Source organism: Zea mays, chromosome 5 (genome assembly GCF_902167145.1).
Source record: "Zea mays cultivar B73 chromosome 5, Zm-B73-REFERENCE-NAM-5.0, whole genome shotgun sequence".
Classification (NCBI taxonomy): domain Eukaryota; kingdom Viridiplantae; phylum Streptophyta; class Magnoliopsida; order Poales; family Poaceae; genus Zea; species Zea mays.
The window spans coordinates 14,483,587-14,510,317 of record NC_050100.1 but is presented as its reverse complement, the minus strand read 5'-3'; the positions used below and the strand labels follow the sequence as shown (position 1 = coordinate 14,510,317).

General features: G+C 43.0%; 1 protein-coding gene, 1 long non-coding RNA gene and 1 other non-coding gene across 3 annotated transcripts; 1 reads left to right on the top strand and 2 right to left on the bottom strand.

Moving 5' to 3' along the window:
* Positions 1-75: 75 nt before the first annotated feature.
* Positions 76-23,004, bottom strand: LOC101027251 (uncharacterized). The gene is made up of 5 exons (XM_008646031.2): positions 22,570-23,004; positions 22,281-22,400; positions 22,033-22,147; positions 713-978; positions 76-602 (listed from the first exon to the last, which is right to left on the bottom strand). Exons 1-5 carry the CDS (start codon positions 22,810-22,812, stop codon positions 360-362), a joined length of 987 nt encoding a protein of 328 aa, XP_008644253.1. The 5' UTR covers positions 22,813-23,004; the 3' UTR covers positions 76-359.
* Positions 2,918-3,058, top strand: LOC111589418 (small nucleolar RNA Z247). Its single transcript, XR_004849843.1, has one exon. It is a non-coding gene; the product is annotated as a small nucleolar RNA Z247 (small nucleolar RNA).
* A 1,803-nt stretch (positions 23,005-24,807) lies between the features above and the next one.
* Positions 24,808-26,305, bottom strand: LOC103625995 (uncharacterized). Its single transcript, XR_552656.3, has 3 exons — positions 26,118-26,305; positions 25,784-25,873; positions 24,808-25,668 (listed from the first exon to the last, which is right to left on the bottom strand). It is a non-coding gene; the product is annotated as an uncharacterized lncRNA (long non-coding RNA).
* Between the last annotated feature and the right edge of the window lie 426 nt (positions 26,306-26,731).

Genomic DNA, 26,731 nt, shown 5'->3' with positions numbered 1-26,731 from the left:
TAGCAACCTGATCCAATCTTGGCCATATTGTTCCAGTTAAGTTCCAACAACAGCTAGCCAGACATGGACCATACATCAGAAGGAACATCCATGTGTGCATGCTTATATATGTGTACAACTGCTCTCGTGTTAGTGAAACAAATAATAGTAATGTTACAATTCCATAATTGTGGCATTAGCTGCATATATAGACATGTATGTATATGAGCAATGCAAGTAAGGAGACAATCAAATTTCTGTATATAGGAAACACCACACGTCCACACCATGAACCATCTATATACCCAAATTTAATGATCATGTATGTATGTATATGTATGCACGACAACAATCCATGTCGACACCTCGTGACATCGTCGTCACGGGCCACGGGGATACGAGCTTCCGCCGGTGAAGTATTGCTCCTCCACGCGGAGACCGGCGGCGGAGGCCGAGCTGCTAGAACCGCCGCCGTCGTGCGGACCCAGCATGTAATTTGCTGTGGCCAGCGCCATAGTCGGCGGTGCCTGCTTCCAGTGGCGCTTCCGCTGGTTGATGAACCAATTGTTGATCTGCTTCGCTTCGAGCCCCGTCGACTCCGCCAGCGCCGCCTTCTCCAGCTCCTGCATACGCATGCGGCCGGCGTCGTGCGTCACCAAGTGGTGCATTGCATGATCTTACAAAACTACAATACGAACATGCATGATGGACGTGCGTGGAAACTCTCGCGTACCGAGGGATAGGGCCATCTGTAGTGCAGCTGCCACCAGTGGAGGAGCTTCTGGCGCGCGTCTCTCGGCAGCTTGCCTTTCTTCTTCTTCCTCGAGAGCTCCCTCCAGAGGTTGCTCAGGTAGCCGCTGTACTTGTTCAGGAGGCGGTTCTTCAATTCGTTGTCCTCCCCGGACGGGCTGCCGGTCTCAAGAACTGACAGGCCGCCCAAGTCGACGGCTTCTTGCTCATCTTCGTCGGAGGAGCCACATCCTTCGTAGCCGTTGTCATCTGCTCCAAGGTTAGCAGTATTGTGAGTGGGGTGGTAATGGATTGCGATCCAAATGCGCTCTTTATATTTTATAGCGTAAAATTTAGAGCTTATTGTCAACTCTAATTGTGAGTCCACGCATGTTACAAAAGACATCGCGCACGTAGAGAGCTGGCTTGTGGTGAAGATGGATGACTTCTTCGCCCCTGCATGCAAAGCTTTGAAGTCTGACCTAACTGTTTATTAGGCCACCCGGCCTTGGAAACGAGAGCTAGACTATTTCTTTGGTACTGTTTATTTATATATTAGAGTCTTAATTTGTTGGATTTTACTTAGAATGTTATTTATAAGAAATTAAGAACCAATCTAGAATAGTAGAATACATTATATAGATGCCTTAGGAATCTATAACCATATAAAATATAATGTGCAAACCTTCTAACAATAAGCACCTTTAATTTTGTACAATAATTAGAGTAAAATACATTGGCGATCGCTAAACTTGTAGCGTTGTATCATTATTTCGGTCCCTAAACTCCCAAAGTACACATCTAATTCCCTAAACTTGTGAAGTTTTATCGTCCCGATACCTAAACTCTCAACATGCACATTCTAGCAGATCTTTAATGACACAAAAATAAGTTTAGAGACCCAGATGACACAAATATACAAGTATAATGATCGAAATATGCACATTGAAAGTTTAAAGACCGAAATGATACATTTTTACAAGTTTAGGGGCTTAGATTTCCATTTTAGGAGTTCAGGGTCCGAGATGATACAATGCTACAAGTTAAATGGCCACCAATGTATTTTAGTCCAAATTATATCAAATATTCACCTAGGTGTACTAGACTAGCTACTACTAGTTGCTCCATGTTAGGAGGCACCCAAGGCTGAAGCTGAAGCACCCACCTATGCTGCCAATTTTCGGAGTGAGTAGGGGAAGCTTGGATGAGACATGATTGTCTATCATTAGCTTTAAATACAAGATGTTATACTTCATTTTACTGATCGTTTGAAAATATTGTAACTTACACTCAATCGCTAATAAGAATGGTAATTGGGTTCTAATGATCATTAGTCATCTTCCTTCCATGCCCCTTATCTCTGCATTGTCTTCCTCTCTTATCTTCTAGAGCACTCCGATAACTCACCTCCTCACTAGTCTAGCATTTTAAGGCCATTGCTTTGCCTCCCTCACCTACCTAGCACACTTTGTGCTTCCCTCTTGATACATGGAACACTACTATTGTGATTCTCGTCTAGTAGCTATTAGAAATAAACTTGTATGGTTGTGTAACAAACAGATAAATATGTAACACCTTTGGATGGTGATAGTTCTATATAAATTGATAAGTTGTTGGGATCCTTGAATACTGTCCAAGCTTGTAACAACCTTGATGTAATCTATGACTATCATTGCTCCAACCATATATAAACACATATGCAGACATGAGCCAAAGTGTATTGCTTCCGCACCTCTATAGTTTTATATGGTCACCAAAGTCAATTAGATATCTACCACATACATGCCCGAAGCTTCATATTCCTCCTCCGACTTCACCATGAATTCCTTGATTACCTCTCTGCTCACCGAAAAGCTAGCCAAAACCAACCATGCAACCTAGAGAGCCAAGGTCATCGTTGTAATTCACGGTCCCAAAATGACAATATCGTCAAAGTTGCCAACCTGACCTACGAAGAATGGTTGGTGTCGAACTAGCAGATCCTAAGCTTCATCTTATGAGCTCTGTCAAAGGATGTTCTTGCAAATATAGCATCAAAGAGACTACTACTTAGGCATGGGCATAGTCGAGAAGATGTTCTTGTCCCCAACTAGGGCACAAGCCATGAACACACGACTCACCTTGGCCGCCAATTAGATGGGAATCATGATAATGGTTGAGTACTTCGACTAGATGAGATCACTCGATGATAAAATGACTATAGTTGAGCGCCCTCAGGATGATGATGAACTTGTTAAATACATTATTACTGGACTAGATCATGGTCTCAACACAATTGTGTCTTCAGTTCTAATTAGAACGAATTCAATCTTAGTGAGTGAATTGTATTCACAGATGCTTGTCTTTGAGTCAAGGATGGATCTTCTAGACCAAGGCAAGTCCTTTAGGTCCTCAACCAACATGGCCAATTGATGATGACGTGGGAGTGCCAATCATGGAGGTTGTAGTGGCATTGGCCACGATAATGGTGGTAATGGACGTGGAGGCAGCAATGGCACCAATGGATCTCCTTCACGTTAGCACACTAACAACCAACAACTCTAGAGGACCAACAGCTTCATCGGTCACCTAGCCTATTACATCTGCTTCAAGATCGAGCACATAGCAGAGCGTTACTGACACAAATATGATGATTCATATGTACCTGAACAAAGACATGTTGCAAACCATGGATAATAATTGGTACATGGTCTCCGAGGCAATGGATCACAACACTTGGGACCTAGAGAACTTATCCATTTACGACAAGTACAATGGAGGCGATGACATCCATGCTACAAATGGATTAGGTATGGCTATTAGTCATGTGGAAAAATCTACTACCCATATCCCAAGTCACAATCTTTGATTAAATAACATACTTCATGTTCCTCGAACCACAAAAATCTTATTTTAGTTCATCGTCTCGCGTCTCATAGCAATGTTTTATTGGGGTTTTATCCTAATTTTTCCCGATAAAGGATTGGAACATGAAGACACTCTTCTTAGAGGCCAATGGTGCAATGGATTGTACCATGTACCATCTTCCCTATCTGCTACAACACATATCCATGGAGTCAATAAGACATCTTTTGACATATGGAACCATCGCTTTGGTCATATGATGTTCCCCATAGCTTATAAAGACATTAGAAGTCATAGTATCATGTGTCAAGTTTTGTCTAATAATAGGTCTATGTGTGATGCTTGTTAGAAAGTAAAGAGCTATCAACTTCCCTATCGTATGTCATCCAATGTGTCAAGCTATCTATTGCAACTTATATTCTAAGATATGTGGTGTCCTGCTCTAGACTCTTCTAGACAATATAAATATTATGGTAGTTTCGTTGATGGTTATAGCAACTCTACTTGAATTTACTTATTGAAATTTAAATCTTATGTGTATAAACGATTCCATGGATTCCAAACTATGGTAGAAACTAGAAAGGATGTTTGATATTAAAATTATATCCACATAAATAGATTGGAGAGGTGAATATGAAAAATTCATCCCTTCTTTACCGCAGTTGGAATATCTCATCATGTTTCCTGTTCTCATGCATACTAACAAAGTAGCTTTGTTGAGAGAAAACACATACATATATAAGAAGTAGATTTTATCTCTTAGCACAAGCATCTATGCCACTGAAGTTTTGGAATGAGGCTTTCCTTACTGCCACTTCAATCGTACACCCAACAAAGTAGTTCAATTTGACACACCTTTAGAGCAACTTTTTTACACTAAACCAGACTATTTGTTCCTTTGTATCTTCAGTTGTGCTTGTTGGCCCAATCTTCATCCCTACAACGATCGAAAGCTCTAATTTTGCTCTAAATAGTGTCTTTTTTGCTATGGCAATATGTACAAAGGCTTTTAAGTGCCTTGATGTTTTATCTGGATATGTTTATATCTTTAGACACATGATATGAAATTCTAACTGGCATGCCACAAGTTCTAGAAGAAGCTCCAGCAGATAAAAATTGAAAACATGTCATAGATATTGAGTATGTTGCACTAGTAAAAATGAAACTAGGACCTTGCTCGACTTCAAAAAGGCAGTAATGTGATATATTGTAATGGATCTTTAAAATTTAAAGGAGAGTAGACGGTGGTATAGATAGATATAAAGCTAGAACTATTGCAAAAGATTTCAGGCAATGGTATGGTATAAATTATGAAGATATGTTTAGTTAGTTGTTAGGGCAACTACTATGAGACTTACCTTGTCTATAACAATTTCTAGAGGGTGGTTTCTTTGCTAGATAGATGTATAGAATGCTTTTGTTCATGGCTATTTAAAATATGATGTGTACATGTTCCAACCTCTAGGATATAAAAATAAAACTATGCTAAATTATGTTTGCAAGTTAGATAAAGCAATATATGGTTTGAAACAAGCTCCAAGGGCTTGGTATTATCAGTTGAGTGCAAAATTATTGGAACTTGGTTTTAGATCATCCAAAGTAGACACATCTTTGTCCTATCTCAATAGTAATGAAATCACTATGTTTGTTATAATATACGTTTATGGCATCATAGTTGCAAGTTCAATCTAAGTTAGTGTGTCTAACCTCTTAAAAAATTTAGTGAGGAGTTTGCCTTAAAATATCTAGGTGAGTTACACTATCTTCTATGTATGGAAGTGAACAAAGTTTCTAATGCCATAGTGTTGTCACAAGACAAATATGCTACAGATCTATTGAAAAAGGTTGGAATGTTGCACTGCAAGTTTGCAATTGTCGGTTAATGAGATGTTGTTAGCTTTTGAGGGAACTCCTTTAGGAGTTAATGATGCAAAGTTATATCGCAACATAGTTGGTGCACTTTTAATACTTGACTCTCATGAGGTTTGACATTGGTTTTCCTATTAATAAAGTTTGTCAGTTCTTGCATACTCCCACACTAGAACATTAGGTAGTTGTAAGAGGATCTTGAGGTATCTAAAAATGTGTACCAAAGTTGGGCTTAAAATTGGAAGAAGCAAATCACTTTTGGTAAGTGTATTTTTTTATGTAGACTAAGAAGGATGCCTTGATGATAAATGTTCCACTAGTGGTTTTTTTGTATTCTTAGGATCAAATCTAATTTCTTGGAGTAGTCGCAAATAAGCTACTATCTCACCACCAAACATTAAGACAGATTAGAAAGTCATAGCTAATGCCATTGTTGAGGTGGTGTAGATTCAAGCTTTGATACAAGAAATTAGTATACATGGACCATAGGAAGCCAAATTATGTTGTGACAATCTAGGGCCTATATTTGGTAGCTACCTCAATGTTTCATGCTCATACTAAACATATTTAAGTGTATGCTCATTTTTCCTTCTAAAGACATGTCAGTAAAGGGATTCAACAAATCTCTAACAGTTCAACAACTTGAAAACTTTAAGAACAACCTTAAGTTAGCTTGGTCATGATTGATGGGGTGTATCATAGATAAACTTGTATAACAAATAAATAAGCATGTAGTAACTTTAGATGGCGGCACTTTTAGACAATTTGATAGGTTGTTATGATCCATGAGTACCGCCCAAGCTTGTAACGACCTTGATGTAATCCACGACAAGGGTGGTTTCAACTCTATATAAACACGCATGCAACACATGAGCCAAAGTGTATTTCTTCCGCACCTATAATAGTTTAGCAACATCAAAACATTGCACAATACTTTTTTATATCACAACATAGGCATCTATCTGAGCCAAAGGGGGAATAAACCACACCAAAATCCAAAATTAAGCACTCGAAACTATCAATTATACACAATTATGACCTTCAAAGTCATAATTTTATATTTTGATGATTAAGTAACAACATAGTCATTAATAATAACATATTTGCCAAGAATGTGATTAGTAGGTCATGAGGATGCAAAGCAATGCAAGATAAGTCCACGAAGCTAGGACAAAGATATAAGAAAACTAAGTAAAGACTTATATAGAATGTGTACATTAGGTGTTTGATGTCAAGAAAATTGCAACCACTAAAGTTTGATGTACTACTCAAAGTAAAAGTATAAAAAATTCTTGATAATCTACTAAGCAAAAAAATACAAAGTCTAGAGTTTTGCATAGTGCTTAAGGAGGGAAGTGTGCAAAATGCACAAATTCATGATTTCGTGGTAGCATGGCACGAAGCAACAACTTATTATCACAAAGAAGGTAGGAGTTCAATACCTTGATGTTTATACACACCAAATGATCTGATGCAAAGCAAAAGAAGGAGCACTTGATTTTTGCAATGTAACTTCAAGTGATGCATATCTGGTGTGGCAAGGTTTAAAGGACTCGCCATATGTTCATTTGATTGGAATATCTAAACATCATACAACTACCTACATGAGTTTCATATAGTAACTTAAGACAATGCCCAATGGTTAGTTGATGAGAAGTTCTACACCTCAGATGATGTAGTGCCTACATAAGATGTCTACTAGATATGTCATTTTGTGAGTACATGTGGTCATTCGACAATGATAATTTCTAGTTGACTAGTCAGTTTATACCCCTTTCCATGCAACCTTTTGAAGTGCTAGGGTTATTTAAGATCAGATGCAAGCATAGGAACTTGAGAAGAGATCCAAACTTTCAAAGTGTTATTTAGTACAAGCATGTATGATAGAGTGATCTCAAGAAGTTGTTGGTTCTATGGTGAATCATACTTGTACCATACGTAGCCTTGGGGGCTTTATGGCTCAATACATCCTTGATGATCTTTTGTCTTATCATGGAGCAGTAAAAAGACCTTGTGCGAGGATGATGAGGCCCCTTCATTCCTTGTTGGATCAAGCTCCATAGTGAAGAGGTGTCAAGTGACCGAATGTGAGGCTACTAGTGACTTTTGAGGCTATCAATGATACATATTAATAGTGTATTTGTGGCATATTGAAAGGGAATTAGGGTTACACCTAGTTCCTATATAATTTTGGTGGTTGAATTGCCCAACACAAATCTTTGGACTAACTTGTTTGCCCAAGTGTATAGATTATACAGGTGTAAAAAGGTTCACACTCAGCCAATAAAAAGACCAAGTTTTGGATTCAACAAAGGAGCAAAAGGGGCAACCGAAGGCACCCCTGGTCTGGCGCACCGGACTGTCCGGTGTGCCACCGGACAGTGAACAGTACCTGTCCGGTGCACCAGGGGACTCAGACTCAAACTCGCCACCTTCGGGAATTCCCTGAGGCGACTCGGCTATAATTCACCGGACTGTCCGGTGTACACCGGACAGTGTCCGGTGCGCCAACGGAGGTCGGCCTCAGGAACTCGCCAGCTTCGGGAAACTCCAACGGCTAGTCCACTATAATTCACCGGACTGTCCGGTGTGCACCGGACTGTCCGGTGCGACTCCGGAGCAACGGCTACTTCGCGCCAACGGCTACCTGCTGTGGCATTTAATGCGCGCACAGCGCGCGCAGGAGTCAGAATCGCCCATGCTGGCACACCGGACAGCAAACAGTACCTGTCCGGTGTGCACCAGACACCCAGGCGGGCCCACAAGTCAGAAGCTCCAACGGTCAGAATCCAACGGCAGTGATGACGTGGCAGGGGGCACCGGACTGTCCGGTGTGCACCGAACTGTCCGGTGCGCCATCGAACAGACAGCCTTCCAACGGCCACTTTTGGTGGTTGGGGCTATAAATACCCCAACCACCCCACCATTCATTGCATCCAAGTTTTCCACTTCTCAACTACTACAAGAGCTCTAGCATTCAATTCTAGACACACTAAAGAGATCAAATCCTCTCCAATTCCACACAAAGCCCTAGTGACTAGTGAGAGTGATTTGCCGTGTTCATTTGAGCTCTTGCGCTTGGATTGCTTCCTTTCTTTCTCACTTGTTCTTGAGATCACAACTCCATTGTAATCAAGGCAAGAGGCACCAATTGTGTGGTGGCCCTTGCGGGGAAGTTTTGTTCCCGGCTTTGATTTGAGAAGAAAAGCTCACTCGGTCCAAGGGACCGTTTGAGAGAGGGAAGGGTTGAAAGAGACCCGGCCTTTGTGGCCTCCTCAACGGGGAGTAGGTTTGCAAGAACCGAACCTCGGTAAAACAAATCTCCGTGTCTCACTTGCTTATTCGCTTGGGATTTGTTTTGCGCCCTCTCTCTCGGACTCGTTTATATTTCTAACGCTAACCCAACTTGTAGTTGTGTTTATATTTGTAAATTTCGTTTCGCCCTATTCACCCCCCCTCTAGGCGACTATCAATTGGTATCGGAGCCCGGTGCTTCATTAGAGCCTAACCGCTCGAAGTGATGTCGGGAGATCACGCCAAGAAGGAGATGGAGACCGGCGAAAAGCCCACTACAAGCCAAGGGAGCACTTCATCGGAAGAGTCCCGCACCAAGAGGATGGAGAAGAAGAAGATCTCCTCCAACAAAGGGAAGGAGAAGAAATCTTCTTCTCATCACAAAGAGAAGAAGGAAAAATCTTCTTCCCACAAGCCGCATCGGAGCGGTGACAAGCACAAGAGGATGAGGAAGGTGGTCTACTACGAGACCGACACTTCATCACCTTCCACCTTCGGCTCCGACGCGGCATCCGTCACTTCTAAGCGCCAAGAGCGCAAGAAGTATAGTAAGATTCCCCTACGCTACCCTCGCATTTCAAAGCATACACCTTTACTTTCCGTCCCATTAGGCAAACCACCAACTTTTGATGGTGAAGATTATGCTAGGTGGAGCGATTTAATGCAATTTCATCTAACCTCGCTCCACAAAGGTATATGGGATGTTGTTGAGTTTGGTGCGCAGGTACCGTCAGTAGGGGATCAAGACTATGATGAGGATGAGGTGGCCCAAATCGAGCACTTCAACTCACAAGCCACAACAATACTCCTCGCCTCACTAAGTAGAGAGGAATATAACAAAGTACAAGGGTTGAAGAACGCCAAGGAGGTTTGGGATGTACTCAAAACCGCGCACGAGGGAGACGAGCTTACCAAGATCACCAAGCGGGAAACGATCGAGGGGGAGCTCGGTCGGTTCCGGCTTCACAAAGGGGAGGAGCCACAAAACATGTACAACCGGCTCAAGACTTTGGTGAACCAAGTGCGCAACCTCGGGAGCAAGAAGTGGGACGACCACGAAGTGGTAAATGTTATTTTAAGATCTCTCATTTTTCTTAATCCCACTCAAGTTCAATTGATTCGTGGTAATCCTAGATATACTAAAATGACCCCCGAGGAAGTTATCAGGCATTTTGTAAGTTTTGAGTGCATGATAGAAGGCTCGAGGAAAATCAACGAGCTTGGCGACCCATCCGAAGCCCAACCCGTTGCATTCAAGGCGACGGAAGAAAAGAAGGAGGAGGCTACACCAAGTCGACAACCAATAGACGCCTCCAAGCTCGATAATGAGGAAATGGCGCTCGTCATCAAGAGCTTCCGCCAAATCCTCAAGCAAAGGAGGGGGAAAGACTACAAGTCCCGCTCTAAGAAGGTTTGCTACAAATGTGGTAAGCCCGGTCATTTTATTGCTAAATGTCCTATATCAAGTGACAGTGACCGAGGCGACGACAAGAAGGGGAGGAGAAAGGAGAAGAAGAGATACTACAAGAAGAAGGGCGGCGATGCCCATGTTTGTCGGGAGTGGGATTCCGACGAAAGCTCAAGCGACTCCTCCGACGACGAGGACGCCGCCAACATCGCCGTCACCAAAGGGCTTCTCTTCCCCAACGTTGGCCACAAGTGCCTCATGGCAAAGGACGGCAAAAGGAAGAAGGTAAAATCAAGATCCTCCACTAAATATGAAACCTCTAGTGATGAAAATGCTAGTGATGAGGAGGATAACTTGCGTACCCTTTTGCCAATCTTAACATGGAACAAAAAGAAAAATTAAATGAATTATTTAGTGCTATTCATGAAAAGGATGACCTTTTGGATTCCCAAGAGGACTGTCTAATTAAAGAAAATAAGAAACATGTTAAGGTTAAAAATGCTTATGCTCTAGAAGTAGAAAAATGTGAACAATTATCTAGTGAGCTAAGCACTTGCCGTGAGATGATTGACAACCTTAGGAATGAAAATGCTAGTTTAAATGCTAAGGTTGATTCACATGTTTGCAATATTTCAACTTCAAATCCTAGAGATGATAATGTTGATTTACTTGCTAGGATTGATGAGTTGAATGCTTCCCTTGCTAGCCTTAGAATTGAGAATGAAAAATTGCTTGCTAAGGCTAAAGATTTTGATGTTTGCAATGCTACTATTTCCGACCTTAGAACCAAGAATGACATGTTACATGCTAAGGTTGTAGAATTAAAATCTTGCAAACCCTCTACATCTATCGTTGAGCATGTATCTATTTGCACTAGATGTAGAGATGTTAACATTGATGCTATTCATGATCATGTGGCTTTAATTAAACAACAAAATGATCATATAGCAAAATTAGATGCTAAAATTGCCGAGCATAACTTAGAAAATGAAAAATTTAAATTTGCTAGAAGTATGCTCTATAGTGGGAGACGCCCGGGCATCAAGGATGGCATTGGCTTCCAAAGGGGAGACAATGTCAAACTTAGTGCCCCTCCTAAAAGATTGTCTAATTTTGTTAAGGGCAAGGCTCCCATGCCTCAGGATAACGAGGGTTACATTTTATACCCTGCCGGTTATCCCGAGAGCAAAATTAGGAGAATTCATTCTAGGAAGTCTCACTCTGGCCCTAATCATGCTTTCATGTATAAGGGTGAGACATCTAGCTCTAGGCAACCAACCCATGCTAAGTTGCCTAGAAAGAAAACTCCTAGTGCATCAAATGATCAAAACATTTCCTTTAAAACTTTTGATGCATCTTATGTTTTAACTAACAAATCCGGCAAGGTAGTTGCCAAATATGTTGGGGGCAAGCACAAGGGGTCAAAGACTTGTGTTTGGGTACCCAAAGTTCTTGTGTCTAATGCCAAAGGACCCAAAACCATTTGGGTACCTAAAGTCAAGAACTAAACTTGTTTTGTAGGTTTATGCATCCGGGGCTCAAGTTGGATACTCGACAGCGGGTGCACAAACCACATGACAGGGGAGAAGAAGATGTTCTCCTCCTACGAGAAAAACCAAGATCCCCAACGAGCTATCACATTCGGGGATGGAAATCAAGGGTTGGTCAAAGGTCTTGGTAAAATAGCTATATCTCCTGACCATTCCATTTCTAATGTTTTTCTTGTAGATTCTTTAGATTACAACTTGCTTTCTGTATCTCAATTATGTCAAATGGGCTACAACTGTCTATTCACTGATATTGGTGTCACTGTCTTTAGAAGAAGTGATGATTCAATAGCATTTAAGGGAGTGTTAGAGGGTCAGCTATACTTGGTAGATTTTGATAGAGCTGAACTCGACACTTGCTTAATTGCTAAGACTAACATGGGTTGGCTCTGGCACCGCCGACTAGCCCATGTTGGGATGAAGAATCTTCACAAGCTTCTAAAGGGAGAACACATTTTAGGATTAACAAATGTTCATTTTGAGAAAGACAGGATTTGTAGCGCATGCCAAGCAGGGAAGCAAATTGGCACTCATCATCCGCATAAAAACATAATGACGACCGACAGGCCACTGGAGCTCCTACACATGGATCTATTCGGCCCGATCGCTTACATAAGCATCGGCGGGAGTAAGTACTGTCTAGTTATTGTGGATGATTATTCTCGCTTCACTTGGGTATTCTTTTTACAGGAAAAATCTCAAACCCAAGAGACCTTAAAGGGATTCTTGAGACGGGCTCAAAATGAGTTCGGCTTAAGGATCAAGAAAATAAGAAGCGACAACGGAACGGAGTTCAAGAACTCTCAAATCGAAGGCTTCCTTGAGGAGGAGGGCATCAAGCATGAGTTCTCTTCTCCCTACACGCCACAGCAAAATGGTGTAGTGGAGAGGAAGAATAGAACTCTATTGGACATGGCAAGGACCATGCTTGATGAGTACAAGACTTCGGATCGGTTTTGGGCCGAGGCGGTCAACACCGCTTGCTACGCCATCAACCGGTTATATCTACACCGAATCCTCAAGAAGACATCATACGAACTCCTAACCGGTAAAAAGCCCAATATTTCATATTTTAGAGTCTTTGGTAGCAAATGCTTTATACTTGTTAAAAGAGGTAGAAAATCTAAATTTGCTCCTAAAACTGTAGAAGGCTTTTTACTTGGTTATGACTCAAACACAAGGGCATATAGGGTCTTTAACAAGTCCACTGGACTAGTTGAAGTATCATGTGACGTTGTGTTTAATGAAACTAACGGCTCTCAAGTAGAGCAAGTTGATCTTGATGAGATAGGTGATGAAGAGGCTCCATGCATCGCATTAAGGAACATGTCCATTGGGGATGTGTGTCCTAAGGAATCCGAAGAGCCTCCAAATGCACAAGATCAACCATCCTCCTCCATGCAAGCATCTCCACCAACTCAAGATGAGGAAGAGGCTCAAGTCGATGAAGAAGAAGATCAATCAAATGAGCCACCTCAAGATGATGGCAATGATCAAGGGGGAGATGCAAATAATCAAGAAAAGGAGGATGAGCAAGAACCAAGGCCGCCACACCCAAGAGTCCACCAAGCAATCCAACGAGATCACCCCGTCGACACCATCCTCGGCGACATTCATAAGGGGGTAACCACTCGATCTCGTGTTGCACATTTTTGTGAACATTACTCTTTTGTTTCCTCTATTGAGCCACATAGGATAGAGGAAGCACTTCAAGATTCGGATTGGGTGGTGGCAATGCAAGAGGAGCTCAACAATTTCACGAGGAACGAGGTATGGCATTTAGTTCCACGTCCTAACCAAAATGTTGTAGGAACCAAATGGGTCTTCCGCAACAAGCAAGATGAGCATGGTGTGGTGACAAGGAATAAAGCTCGACTCGTGGCCAAAGGGTATTCACAAGTCGAAGGTTTGGATTTCGGTGAAACCTATGCACCCGTAGCTAGGCTTGAGTCAATTCGCATATTATTGGCCTATGCTACTTACCATGGCTTGAAGCTTTATCAAATGGACGTGAAAAGTGTCTTTCTCAATGGACCAATCAAGGAAGAGGTCTATGTTGAGCAACCTCCCGGCTTTGAAGACAGTGAGTACCCTAACCATGTCTATAGGCTCTCTAAGGCGCTTTATGGGCTCAAGCAAGCCCCAAGAGCATGGTATGAATGCCTTAGAGATTTCCTTATTGCTAATGGCTTCAAAGTCGGAAAAGCCGATCCTACACTCTTTACTAAAACTCTTGAAAATGACTTGTTTGTATGCCAAATTTATGTTGATGATATTATATTTGGGTCTACTAACGAGTCTACTTGTGAAGAGTTTAGTAGGATTATGACACAGAAATTCGAGATGTCTATGATGGGGGAGTTGAAGTATTTCTTAGGATTCCAAGTGAAGCAACTCCAAGAGGGCACCTTCATTAGCCAAACGAAGTATACTCAAGACATTCTAAACAAGTTTGGGATGAAGGATGCCAAGCCCATCAAGACACCCATGGGAACCAATGGGCATCTCGACCTCGACACGGGAGGTAAGTCCGTGGATCAAAAGGTATACCGATCGATGATAGGTTCTTTACTCTACTTATGTGCATCTCGACCGGATATTATGCTTTCCGTATGCATGTGTGCAAGATTCCAAGCCGACCCTAAGGAAGCTCACCTTACGGCCGTAAAACGAATCTTGAGATATTTGGCTTACACTCCTAAGTTTGGGCTTTGGTATCCTAGGGGATCCACATTTGATTTGATTGGTTATTCGGATGCCGATTGGGCGGGGTGCAAAATCAATAGGAAGAGCACATCGGGGACTTGCCAGTTCTTGGGAAGATCCTTGGTGTCTTGGGCTTCAAAGAAGCAAAATTCGGTCGCTCTTTCCACCGCTGAAGCCGAGTATATTGCCGCAGGCCACTGTTGCGCGCAATTGCTTTGGATGAGGCAAACCCTGCGGGACTACGGTTACAAATTAACCAAAGTCCCTTTGCTATGTGATAATGAGAGTGCAATCAAAATGGCCGACAATCCCGTCGAGCATAGCCGCACTAAACACATAGCCATCCGGTATCATTTTCTTAGGGATCACCAACAAAAGGGAGATATCGAGATTTCTTACATTAACACTAAAGATCAATTAGCCGATATCTTTACCAAGCCTCTTGATGAACAATCTTTTAACAAACTTAGGCATAAGCTCAATATTCTTGATTCTAGGAACTTCTTTTGTTAAAATTGCACACATTGCTCTTTTATATACCCTTGATCATGTCTCTTTTATATGCTATGACTAATGTGTTTTCAAGTCTATTTCAAACCAAGTCATAGGTATATTGAAAGGGAATTGGAGTCTTCGGCAAAGACAAAGGCTTCCACTCCGTAACTCATACTTCGCCATCACTCCAAGCAACTCTCTATTCCTTGGGGAGAAATGAGCATCAAGGAAAAGGACTTCGTCTTTGGTATACTCTTAACTCATTCATTTATGACCAAAGGTGAAGAAAGCACTTTGAGGGCTCTAATGATTCCGTTTTTGGCGATTCATGCCAAAAAGGGGGAGAAATGAGCCCAAAGCAATAGGACCGCACCACCACCAATTTCAAAAACTTAGTATTCTTCCAAGAGTATTTATCAATTGGTATCCTATTTGTGTTCAAAAGGGGGACAAAGTAATATTTCAAAAATGATATATCAAAACCCTCTTGAACACTAAGAGGAGGATCTCTTTTAGGGGGAGTTTTGTTTAGTCAAAGGAGAAGCATTTGAAACAGGGGGAGAAAATTTCAAATCTTGAAAATGCTTTGCAAAATCTTATTTATTCACCTTTGACTACTTGCAAAAGAACTTTGAAAAAGATTTACAAAAGAGTTTGCAAAAACAAAACTCGTGGTGCAAGCGTGGTCCAAAATGTTATATAAGAAAGAAACATTCCATGCATATCTCGTAAGTAGTTTTATTGGCTCAATTCCAAGCAACCTTCTCACTTACATTATGCAAACTAGTTCAATTATGCATCTCTATATTTGCTTTGGTTTGTGTTGGCATCAATCACCAAAAAGGGGGAGATTGAAAGGGAATTAGGGTTACACCTAGTTCCTATATAATTTTGGTGGTTGAATTGCCCAACACAAATCTTTGGACTAACTTGTTTGCCCAAGTGTATAGATTATACAGGTGTAAAAAGGTTCACACTCAGCCAATAAAAAGACCAAGTTTTGGATTCAACAAAGGAGCAAAAGGGGCAACCAAAGGCACCCCTGGTCTGGCGCACCGGACTGTCCGGTGTGCCACCGGACAGTGAACAGTACCTGTCCGGTGCACCAGGGGACTCAGACTCAAACTCGCCACCTTCGGGAATTCCCTGAGGCGACTCGGCTATAATTCACCGGACTGTCCGGTGTACACCGGACAGTGTCCGGTGCGCCAACGGAGGTCGGCCTCAGGAACTCGCCAGCTTCGGGAAACTCCAACGGCTAGTCCACTATAATTCACCGGACTGTCCGGTGTGCACCGGACTGTCCGGTGCGACTCCGGAGCAACGGCTACTTCGCGCCAACGGCTACCTGCTGCGGCATTTAATGCGCGCACAGCGCGCGCAGGAGTCAGAATCGCCCATGCTGGCACACCGGACAGCAAACAGTACCTGTCCGGTGTGCACCGGACACCCAGGCGGGCCCACAAGTCAGAAGCTCCAACGGTCAGAATCCAACGGCAGTGATGACGTGGCAGGGGGCACCGGACTGTCCGGTGTGCACCGGACTGTCCGGTGCGCCATCGAACAGACAACCTTCCAACGGCCACTTTTGGTGGTTGGGGCTATAAATACCCCAACCACCCCACCATTCATTGCATCCAAGTTTTCCACTTCTCAACTACTACAAGAGCTCTAGCATTCAATTCTAGACACACTAAAGAGATCAAATCCTCTCCAATTCCACACAAAGCCCTAGTGACTAGTGAGAGTGATTTGCCGTGTTCATTTGAGCTCTTGCGCTTGGATTGCTTCCTTTCTTTCTCACTTGTTCTTGAGATCACAACTCCATTGTAATCAAGGCAAGAGGCACCAATTGTGTGGTGGCCCTTGCGGGGAAGTTTTGTTCCCGGCTTTGATTTGAGAAGAAAAGCTCACTCGGTCCAAGGGACCGTTTGAGAGAGGGAAGGGTTGAAAGAGACCCGGCCTTTGTGGCCTCCTCAACGGGGAGTAGGTTTGCAAGAACCGAACCTCGGTAAAACAAATCTCCGTGTCTCACTTGCTTATTCGCTTGGGATTTGTTTTGCGCCCTCTCTCTCGGACTCATTTATATTTCTAACGCTAACCCAGCTTGTAGTTGTGTTTATATTTGTAAATTTCGTTTCGCCCTATTCACCCCCCCTCTAGGCGACTATCACATATAGTATAAGGTCTTGACTGAGAGAGCCTCAATAACTAGGAAAATATCCTTGGTGGAGATCAAACGTCGACTTGGAGTAGTGTTTTGTCCACCAAAATCATTGGTAAACCTTTTTTATGATTGTTTGCACCCTTTTGCTAGATCATCAAATTTACTTACAACATTTTTGTTTTCACACTTGCTTGAGTTCTATTATATTCACTTACATTCCTAGTGTACTTTGGTAGTCTAGTTAGGATTGTGTTATAGGTTGCAAAGCATTTTGTGATGGGTAGAACTAAAAGGGAAATGTGCCCTTGGGCCATTTCTAAAGAGTTTTGGTGATTAAGTGCCCAACACATCACTTTGTTGAAACATGCCTACTATGAGTCTGAGCACATTGCCAATCCCAATGGAATGACGAATCAAAGGTATGAATCTAGCACTTAGTCAATTGTCTTTGTTACTAACTATGCTAATCTAAGTGCTAGGAAACTTCTCAAGTCGAGACAAATTGGAACGGAGAAGTTTGGCTAAGTTTGGCCAAACTTGAATAAGACTGGGGTGCACCGGACTGTCCGGTGTGCACTGGAAAGTGTCTGATGCCCAGGCTGGCCAAAACGATGAACATGCCACTCTCGGGAATTTGTTGAGGCGCCGCAGCTATAATTCACTAGACTGTTCGGTGTGCCATCCACGTGCCTGACCAACAGCCGGCCGCGCGATCAGCGGCTGTCACATCAGCCGAGTCAACGGTCACTCGGATGCACTGGACTGTCCGATGCGCCATCGGACTGTCCGGTGTGCCATGGGGCCAATGGCTGTCAACGGTCGGCTTCGCAAAGAAGGCAAGAAATTGTGAACTGTTCACTATCCGGTGTGCACCGGACAATCCGGTGCGCCCACAGACAAAAGGCAATCAGTGCCTTCCAAATGAAGATTAAATGACTCTTGGCCCTTGGGGCTACCCTAAGCGCATGGAGCCAAGGATCAAGCATTCTTTGAACATCCTACAATGGCGAGACCTCGCGACCACGTTGCTTCTTCACTACGTAGAGATTTGAGCACGTGTTTGAGTTGTAACTCCGTTGTGTTGTTTCTCGTGCTCTTTTCTTGACTCATGTGCGTGTGTTGCTGGAATTTAAGTTCTTGTGTGTGTTGCTACTCCCCCTTACTCTTATGCTTTGATCGAGGTTATTTGTATAAGGAATGAGAGACTCCAACTTATGGAGATTCCTCACAAAGGGAAAACTTGATATAAGGAATAAAACAGTGGTACTCAAGTTTGATCTTTGGATCACTTGAGAGGGGTTGAGTGCAACCCTTGACCGAAGGAGGTCACCACAACGTGGAGTAGGCACCGAACCATGGGATAAAATCGTTGTGTGTCTTAAGCATTTCTTTATTGTGATTGTTATCTTCCAAAGAGTTCTCATATTTCACTTGTGTTATTGTTCCTAAGTTTAAATACATATCTTAAAGGAACAATCAAGTGAAGAGTTCTCTTCTCCTCTCTACCTCTATTCATCACAACTTGGTTTTGGCTTTTACTGACACTTGTTTTAAACCACATTTGTCTTGTTTAGAGTTATTTATTGCAGGATCACCTATTCACCCCCTCTAGGTGCTCTCAAGAACACTATAGATAAACCTTATATGGCACAATTTAGATAACACATGGTTTAGGTTCGTCTTAGAGCAAAGTTTTAGTGGTAACCATACACATAGGATTATTTTCAAGTATGGATTCCTGGACACCCATCAAACCGTTCGCTTCATCACAAAGAAAAATACTTCAGATATTTGGACTTGCACTACCAGAATCTGGCTCTTTAATTACCGAGTGCTTAACGCTTTGTTGAGGGCAATCTATCGGTCACTCGACAAAATACACTTTATCGAGTGCCACACTCCGCAAAAGGAAACACTCGACGACGAGTGTCTTTGCCGAGAGTCGAACATTCGTCATAAAAGGCTCTCGGTAAAGAAATCTTTTCTGAGCACCCAACTCTTGGCACAACTAGGCACTCGACAAAGCGTCGTCAGCAACTGACGATAGCTGATGTCTGTTACCTATGCCGAGTGCCCGAGTCGGACACTCAACAAAGGTTTGTCTTTACCGAGTGTCCAAGTAAGACACTCGACAAACACATCTTTTGTCGAGTGTCTTTTGTAGACACTCAACAAAGTTCATTTGTTTTTTCTTTTCCCCCAAACTTTTTGTGGTGTTTCTATAGTCTCTGAACCTACATGTTTAATTTTGTCACATTTCTCAAAGTGTTTGCTATATCTATTGGATTTAGTTCATTTAATTGAATTTCTTCAGATAATTTAAATTTGAACTGCAAGTCACTCAAAAAATAAAAAAACAACGAATGCAAAAATGATGTTATTGAGCACAAGTTACGGCCTAAAACAGGAACAAACCAGAAATTTCGAATACCATGTTCACAAAACATGATCGCGAACTTGCGATCCAGTTGTTTTAAAATTGTATAAAACACAATCAAACTCAGAAAATCATGAAACTTGTCGAAATATCATGATATCATATGTAGAGGTTGTGATACAAATTTGACATTGTTTCGTGAAAGTTGTTATGTACTATGTTTACAAACTTAGCCGACAAAGTGTGCCTTTGTTTTGAAATGTTATGACAACATGTTCTTTTCAATGACATATATCTTTTATTTGTTTCATGAAATAACAAAAACAAATAAAAAAGTAGGTATATGGTTACTTTGCCGAGTACATTGACCATAGCACTCGATAAAGAATGCACACCTAAAAACCGGTAAAGTATCATTGCGGAGTGTTATGGTCCTCGCACATGACAAAGGCTCATTCTTTGCTGAGTGCCAGCCAGCACACTCGGCACAAAGTCTGCCGTGGGGACCCACTAGAGCTCCCTTTGTCGAGTGTCAGTTTAAACACTCGGCAAAGAAACTGGCATGGGGCCCATTGGAGCTCGCTTTGTCGAGTGCTTGCTAGCCTGGCACTAGGCAAAGGCTCCGTCACAGTCGCTTGCTGCCATCAACGATGACTTTTATTTGTCGAGTGTCCGATAAAAAATACTCGGCAAAGATACCATTATCGATAAACTGTTTATCGAGACATCTTTGTCAAATGCTATACTCGTCAAAGCGTTTGCAGAATGTTACGAGAGGATTCATACAAGGCCGCATGTAAACCTACCCAATGTAAAAGCAAGCCAAGCTATTGAACGGCCCATGTAAACCTCAAATTAACTAACCTTAGTAGCAGCACATGTATGCTGCGAGAGGATTCATACAAGGCTATACAAGGCCGCATGTAAACCTACCCAATGTAAAAGCAAGCCAAGCTATTGAACGGCCCATGTAAACCTCAAACTAACCTTAGTAGCATCACATGTATGCTGCGAGAGGATTCATACAAGGCCGCAGTGATGTAGTCACCCTACTCATCATGGAATATGCACACACCCCACCACCAGCACCAGCATCGTCAACAACAAACTCGTCATCTCTCCGGAGCTAGCCCTACGTACTCCTGTCGCTCATGGAAAAGCTAGCCAATAATTAACCACTCAATCAGAGGCCTCCACATGCCCATGCAGTGCGAGCACAGAGATTAGCTGCAGGCTGGCCGCTGGTGGCATGCATGGCATGGCGCGACGCCATGTCCAGGACCTGACGATTGTCACGTCCACAGTGATCTAGCGTATATATGTGCTGTACGTACCGGCATGCAAACACGCAGCGGAAGCTGAAAGCACGGCCACAGCGCACGGCGAGTTATCAGCGGCGGCGGCGGCGGCAGCAGAAAATCGAGAGTGCCTCTCGAGATCGGCGTCGCCATCTGACGACCACGCCGATCGGACGGCTCGCGGCCAGACGTACGTAGAGCCGACAGATCGACAAGAGGTAGTGAAGCCCTCGGTCAGTTACTTTGGCGCCGTGGGTTCCAACCCCGACTGTGTGTGACGAACAGGAGCAGCGGTGGCACAGTAAGGTGCACTGTTAGAGAGTTGCAGAGAGAGAGAGGGGTAGCCTGGCGTGGTGCTGATGCTGAATGCTACTGCCTGCGGGGTGCAGGCAGCAGCCGCCAGAGATCCAGCATGCATGCGTCCTGCAGCCGCGAGGGCCAGGTTCTCCTGGGCGCCCCCTCTAGCCAGAGTCTCCACATGCCACCTACAGCCGTCTCGGAGACGACGAGGCCACAGGGGTTCTGACAGGGTGAACAGTGGGATACATAGAACCCTACCACCGGCGGTAGATGGTGGTTGCTAACTAATCGATCTGAGTGCAAATTAAAGCAATCAATCAATAAGGCATTTTATTAGTTCCATGCATGCAACAGCTAGCTAGGGGATAAGTAGTTAATTCATTAGAAGCTTACACATGGTGGTGCTCCTCTGATTACTATTAAGTTCTGCCTAACAACAAATTCAGCAAGAATTTAAGCAGGTGCATGGTTATAGATCAAGAAAATGAAAGTGTGTAAACTATGTTGTGCAGACGACATAAATGGATCCAGAGCTGCCGCAGGAGCTCGAGCGCATGCATGCATAGCTGCAAGAAATGTTCTTAAGCCTTATTAAGAACATAGTTAGTTCACATAAGAACTTTCAGTTAGTCCCCGTTTTTTTTTGTGGGAAAATTATAGCTAGGCACTCTTTTTTCTTGCATGCACACACTTATTAGCTTCTAAAAAACCCAATATATACTACTCTTTATCTTCGTCGCAGCAAGAAATGTTCATGTTGTTACTGCTAAGTGCTAAGTTATATGAGTGTGCATAGCCTAGCTAGCTAGATAACACACCACAATATAATGCACGCAAGGACTTAATACTACACAGCGCCAAATAAATGTTTTCTGTGATTGGCAAACAATCATGTGTACTAGGATACCTGCACGTACTGCAACAGTCGGTATAGTACTACGGCTACGGCTACTCCCAGCAGAGACGGAAAAAAAACAACTCAAGACGATTATCAACTCAGTTTAGTTAAACATAATCACCTAATAACGAGAACGCGTCGATCTGGGCCTCCATGCTCCTGAAGAATTCGTCGGCTTCCTGGATTGGCCTTGTGAGCTCCTGTCTGTACCTCACCAACATGTGACAGTAGATCTCCTGCGCACGCACACAGTAACACACGACATGTAGATCCATTGTCTCAGCCAGATATATACACGATCAGAAAACCCAGAAATGAATGAGTTACTCACGTAGTGATATATATTTATAGATATATACGTTGTTATACCATGAACTGGTCGAGCTCTGGGTCTGCCGCTCGTCGCTGTTCTTGTTTGTCGTCTGAATTCATTTCGACGTCATCAGCGAGGGCAGAAAGCCGGCCGACAATCTCTGGCGGCGCTCCGACCTCAAGTAACAAAAAAAATACAAAAGAGAACTTCCTCATGAAAAATTGGAGAATAATATATAAGGACGGAGCTAGCACATAAAAAAATCAAGAAGCCATGCTAGCTTTCGCTCTCTGGCAAAATTAGCTGTAGAATTGTATGTCTCTAGGAAATCTGCTGCACGCATACCTTCCGGCAGTCTATGAAGGCTCTCAAGACAGCCGGATAGAGTGGGTGGGACATGATCTTCGCCTTGATTATTTCGGATCCCCTCTCGCTGTTGGCAGCACACGGCAGCGGCGCCGCCGGCGGTGGAGACGACGTGGCAGATGCTGTGTGATCTAAGGCGAGGTAGAAGGGCGTCGTGGTGGTCGCCTGCTTTGAGCCACCGGTAAGATCAGCGCTAGCAGGCAGCTCCTCCTCCACCTCCATGCGTACGTCCCGACCGAGCCTAGCTATCTGAGGATATTTTATTGTTTGAGGAATGGATCGGACGAGGAGGCATTAGGGCAAGGTAAGGCCGTCCTTCTATTCGATTCTGGTTCTGGGGAGCGAGAGAGAGAGGATATACAGTAGCTGGGTAGTCATCTCTCATGGGACGGAAATTAAAGGGGTCAATAATGGAACGGGAGGGGATGCTCGAATTGTTGCTGAAGAAAAGAAATAGCTGTACGATAGTACCGTCCGTCCCCGGAATGATCTGTTCGAAACTTTCTGTTTTCTCTGGTGAACACAGCGCAGCCGGTATTATTATTTGATTTTATGTACTTTTTTATCTAATTATCTTGTACTATTCTCACTCGTTTTTTTACTTACATGTTCTACAGGGTCTGTTCCCTCCGATTTTTTTTATATATGAGGCTACTTAGTTTAAAATTGAATTGACCAGCGTCATATATAAACAAACGGAGACAGTATAAGTTAGATTATGATAGAAGAATAAAATATCATTTTGTGACTATAAATAAGCTAGTGTTGAGTAGCTTATTTAGCTTATTTATTTGTAATTCCAAAGTGATATTTTATCCTTCTACTTTTGTATAATAATATAGCTTATATAATCTACTAGCCAGTTGCCCGTTCTTTGATACGATTGTAATGTATCATATAAATAGGTATTAAAATATTTATTCAAATATAGCTATTATTTATTTATAAACACTAAGATATGTGTGGTCTCGTGGTTACCCCCAATTGTTTGGAGCAAGGGTTGGTTCGAGTGCTTGTTTTGTACTATTTTTGGCGCGGTGTGGTAGCGCGGAGGGTGAAGCCGTGGTAGCGCCAGGTGCCCACATTAGGTTCTTGATAGATTATATATAAATACTAAAGTATGTGTGGTTTGGTGGTTACCTCCAAATGTTTGGAGCAAGGGGGTGTGGATTCGAGTGCTTGTTTTTGTTCTATTTTTTGTATGGTGCGATAGCGCGGAGTGTGAAGCCGTGGTATGTTGTTATATACTCAAATATCTGGTGGTTAACCCCAAATTTCTGAAGCAAGGGGCATGGGTTCGAGTGCTCGCTCTGCACTAATTTTTTTGCCGAAATATAGCTGCTACGTCAAAACTCGGCGCAAAGAACCAACCAGATTGTCCCAGTGGATAAATAAGGAATACGGAAACAAAAACAACGATTGGATCAGAGAATGAAATTGCATTATAAGGCCACAATTGAACAGACCGAGCAAGTTTAAATTGACGTAGCATGAAACCTATTAGTGCAAAAGCTACGTGGGTTCGAGTGCTTGTTCTATACTAATTTTTGTGCGGTGTGGTAGGTGGGTCTAAAGTGTCACAGTTAATTCTTAATAGTTGAGTATAGATATAGTTATAGATGCCTGCCTAATGGCGGAGCACATTTTTAGGAGCCTACACGAGTCTTATTCTGCAAAAAAAAAAATCTGTCTAAAAATGTGCTTTGCAGACGAGTCAGGGGCTCAGGGCGGCCGGCCATCAGGGGTCATCGCTGGTGGTTCAGCCAGTGGATCTACATGTGTATATCGTTTTAAATTATCCCCTCTTCTAAAATATAATTTATTTTAGACTAAGTATGCATTTATTAATTAACTAACATATAAATGTAGTTTGTATAATTTATTATTCGCTACTATACTTAAAGTAACAGTTTCAACGATCGTCCTGCGCTATTTTTTACAAAAAAAAGACACTGCATTTCTTCCAAATCAACTCAGCGTAAAATATTAAAAACGGTGCAAGAGGTGGGGTTTGAAACCATACCTGATGGAAGAAAGGGTGGGAGCGAAGCTATGTAACCAGTAGAACATCATGCTCAGGTTTTATAATATTGAATACTAGGTGAGTGCCCGTGCGTTGCAACGGAAACATATAGTAGTATAGATAATGTATGTACAAATGTGTGTTATATTGCTAAAAGGACGTGAGTTTGAAGTAAATTCTAAGCAACAAATATGTGAGAAGAACAAGTACAAAATGACGAGCAAAGCCAGACAAACTAAAACTTAGGGATGAAGTTTCTCCGTGCCTCAACATGGTCCAAACCACCTTGTCAACTGATCAACTCAGTGACATGTATCGCCTCGCTATTTGTACAGCTCGATCAAATCAATGATCTGATCCACGCCACAGCCACACCACTGACTCTATGCATGTACTCTGCTAGTAGAGTACTAACAAAAGTAATAAGTAAGCTAAGGCTAGACACTAAACGAACAAAAACCCTCCAGCAAGCAACCCCCGAATAGTCACACCAAGCTAAGAACACTTCGTTTCGTTCATCTTTCTTTGCTCGTCGTCGTCTTGATCTTCTTGCTGAACCGGCTCTCCTGGTTCCAGCTCATGAGCATGCGGAAGACCCCCTGCCTTTCCTCGCAGGTGGATGTGGATCTCCTCCCGAAGCTGCTGCTGCTGCTCTTCCGCTTCTTGCTGCCGCAGTTGCTGCTCATGCTGCTCCAGCTCCCGAGCTTGGCCGCCTTCCGGTCACCGCCGCCCGCGGGGGCCACGACGTCCCTGTCCGGCATTCCGCGTGGACTGCGGCCGCGAGGACGGCGGCGGGGACTGCGAGCGTTGCTGGCGCGGGGACTGCGGGCGTGGCGGCTGTGCTCGGCTGCGGCCGCGAGGATGGCGGCGGGGACTGCGGGCGCGGGGAGGGGAATCGCGGGCGGAGCGCGCGATGGTAGAACAAAGAGATGTGGACGCCTACACTAAAGACATAAGGAGTAGTAGAGATTTATGACATTACATTTTGGTTGACGGTTTTCAGCTACGGATGCATAGAACCGAGTGAATGAAGCGGTTCTGCTGACCTTCTCCTCCTGCATTCAACAGTAATATGTTTTTCAGCAAACTCAGCAGGCCAGATGTTGAATAGTAAATGTGAAGCAATTGACTACGAAAGGAGGAACATTCCACCAACTGGGCAAATCCTACCTGAAGGAAGCTATCAACTGACGCCTTATCATTTGGTGAAAAGGATACAACCTCTCTTTTCCTTTCTATAAAATCCTTGTTCTCCGTCACCTGTGATTTCAACAGTTGAAGCAGCCATCAGAAGTACAGCAGATGAAACAGATGTGCACTTTTTCACTCGAATAGAGTGAATACTTCTTCCATCAAGTCATAAAAACAGCAAGACAGAAAGAATAAATGTTGTATATAATCACATTCAATGTTCTTGACGAATAATGTGAATGGTTCCATGCAATGTGTAGAGGTCTTTGCTATGCATAGTAACAACGTGAAGAATTTTAGATTGCCTATTCACCTGGTCTATCAAACACTTAATAGGATGGCGAAGTGATTCAACTGTTGTCTGCTCATGTAGCCTCTTCAAGAGGACAAGAGGAATGGTGGCTACTTCTGGGAAGGAAACATGGTAACTCCACTGGGCAGAATCGCTGAAAGAATACACTCCTCTTGAAAATCCCTTGATTTCAGCAGGTTCTTTGGCACCTAAATACGAAGATACAACAATTAATCTAAACCATTCTCAGCATAAACGAACTTCATCATATTAGTGCAGTTGTAAGTCACAGGGCACAGAAAATTTAGTAATAATCTGACCTTTTCGTGATTTCAGACCAAACATAATGAAACATTAAATGCCCTAACTGCTATCATCACCCAAATTATTTCCAGTAAAAGTGGCATGCCTTCTACAACGACGAAAAGTTGATCTTTGTTCTTTGTGTTTGTTCTTTCTGAGAAACTTCTCTTAATTCTAGGCAGTCAAAGAGCAACGATGGAATTGGATAGAACATCTGACTGCAAGTGGAAAGCTCGTTCAGCATCTGCACAAGCTTCAGTCTCAACGGTAAGTACCTTGTGCCTGGGAATAAGTGAGCCACTCCTCTTATTACTTGAAGAACTTGAGAAAAT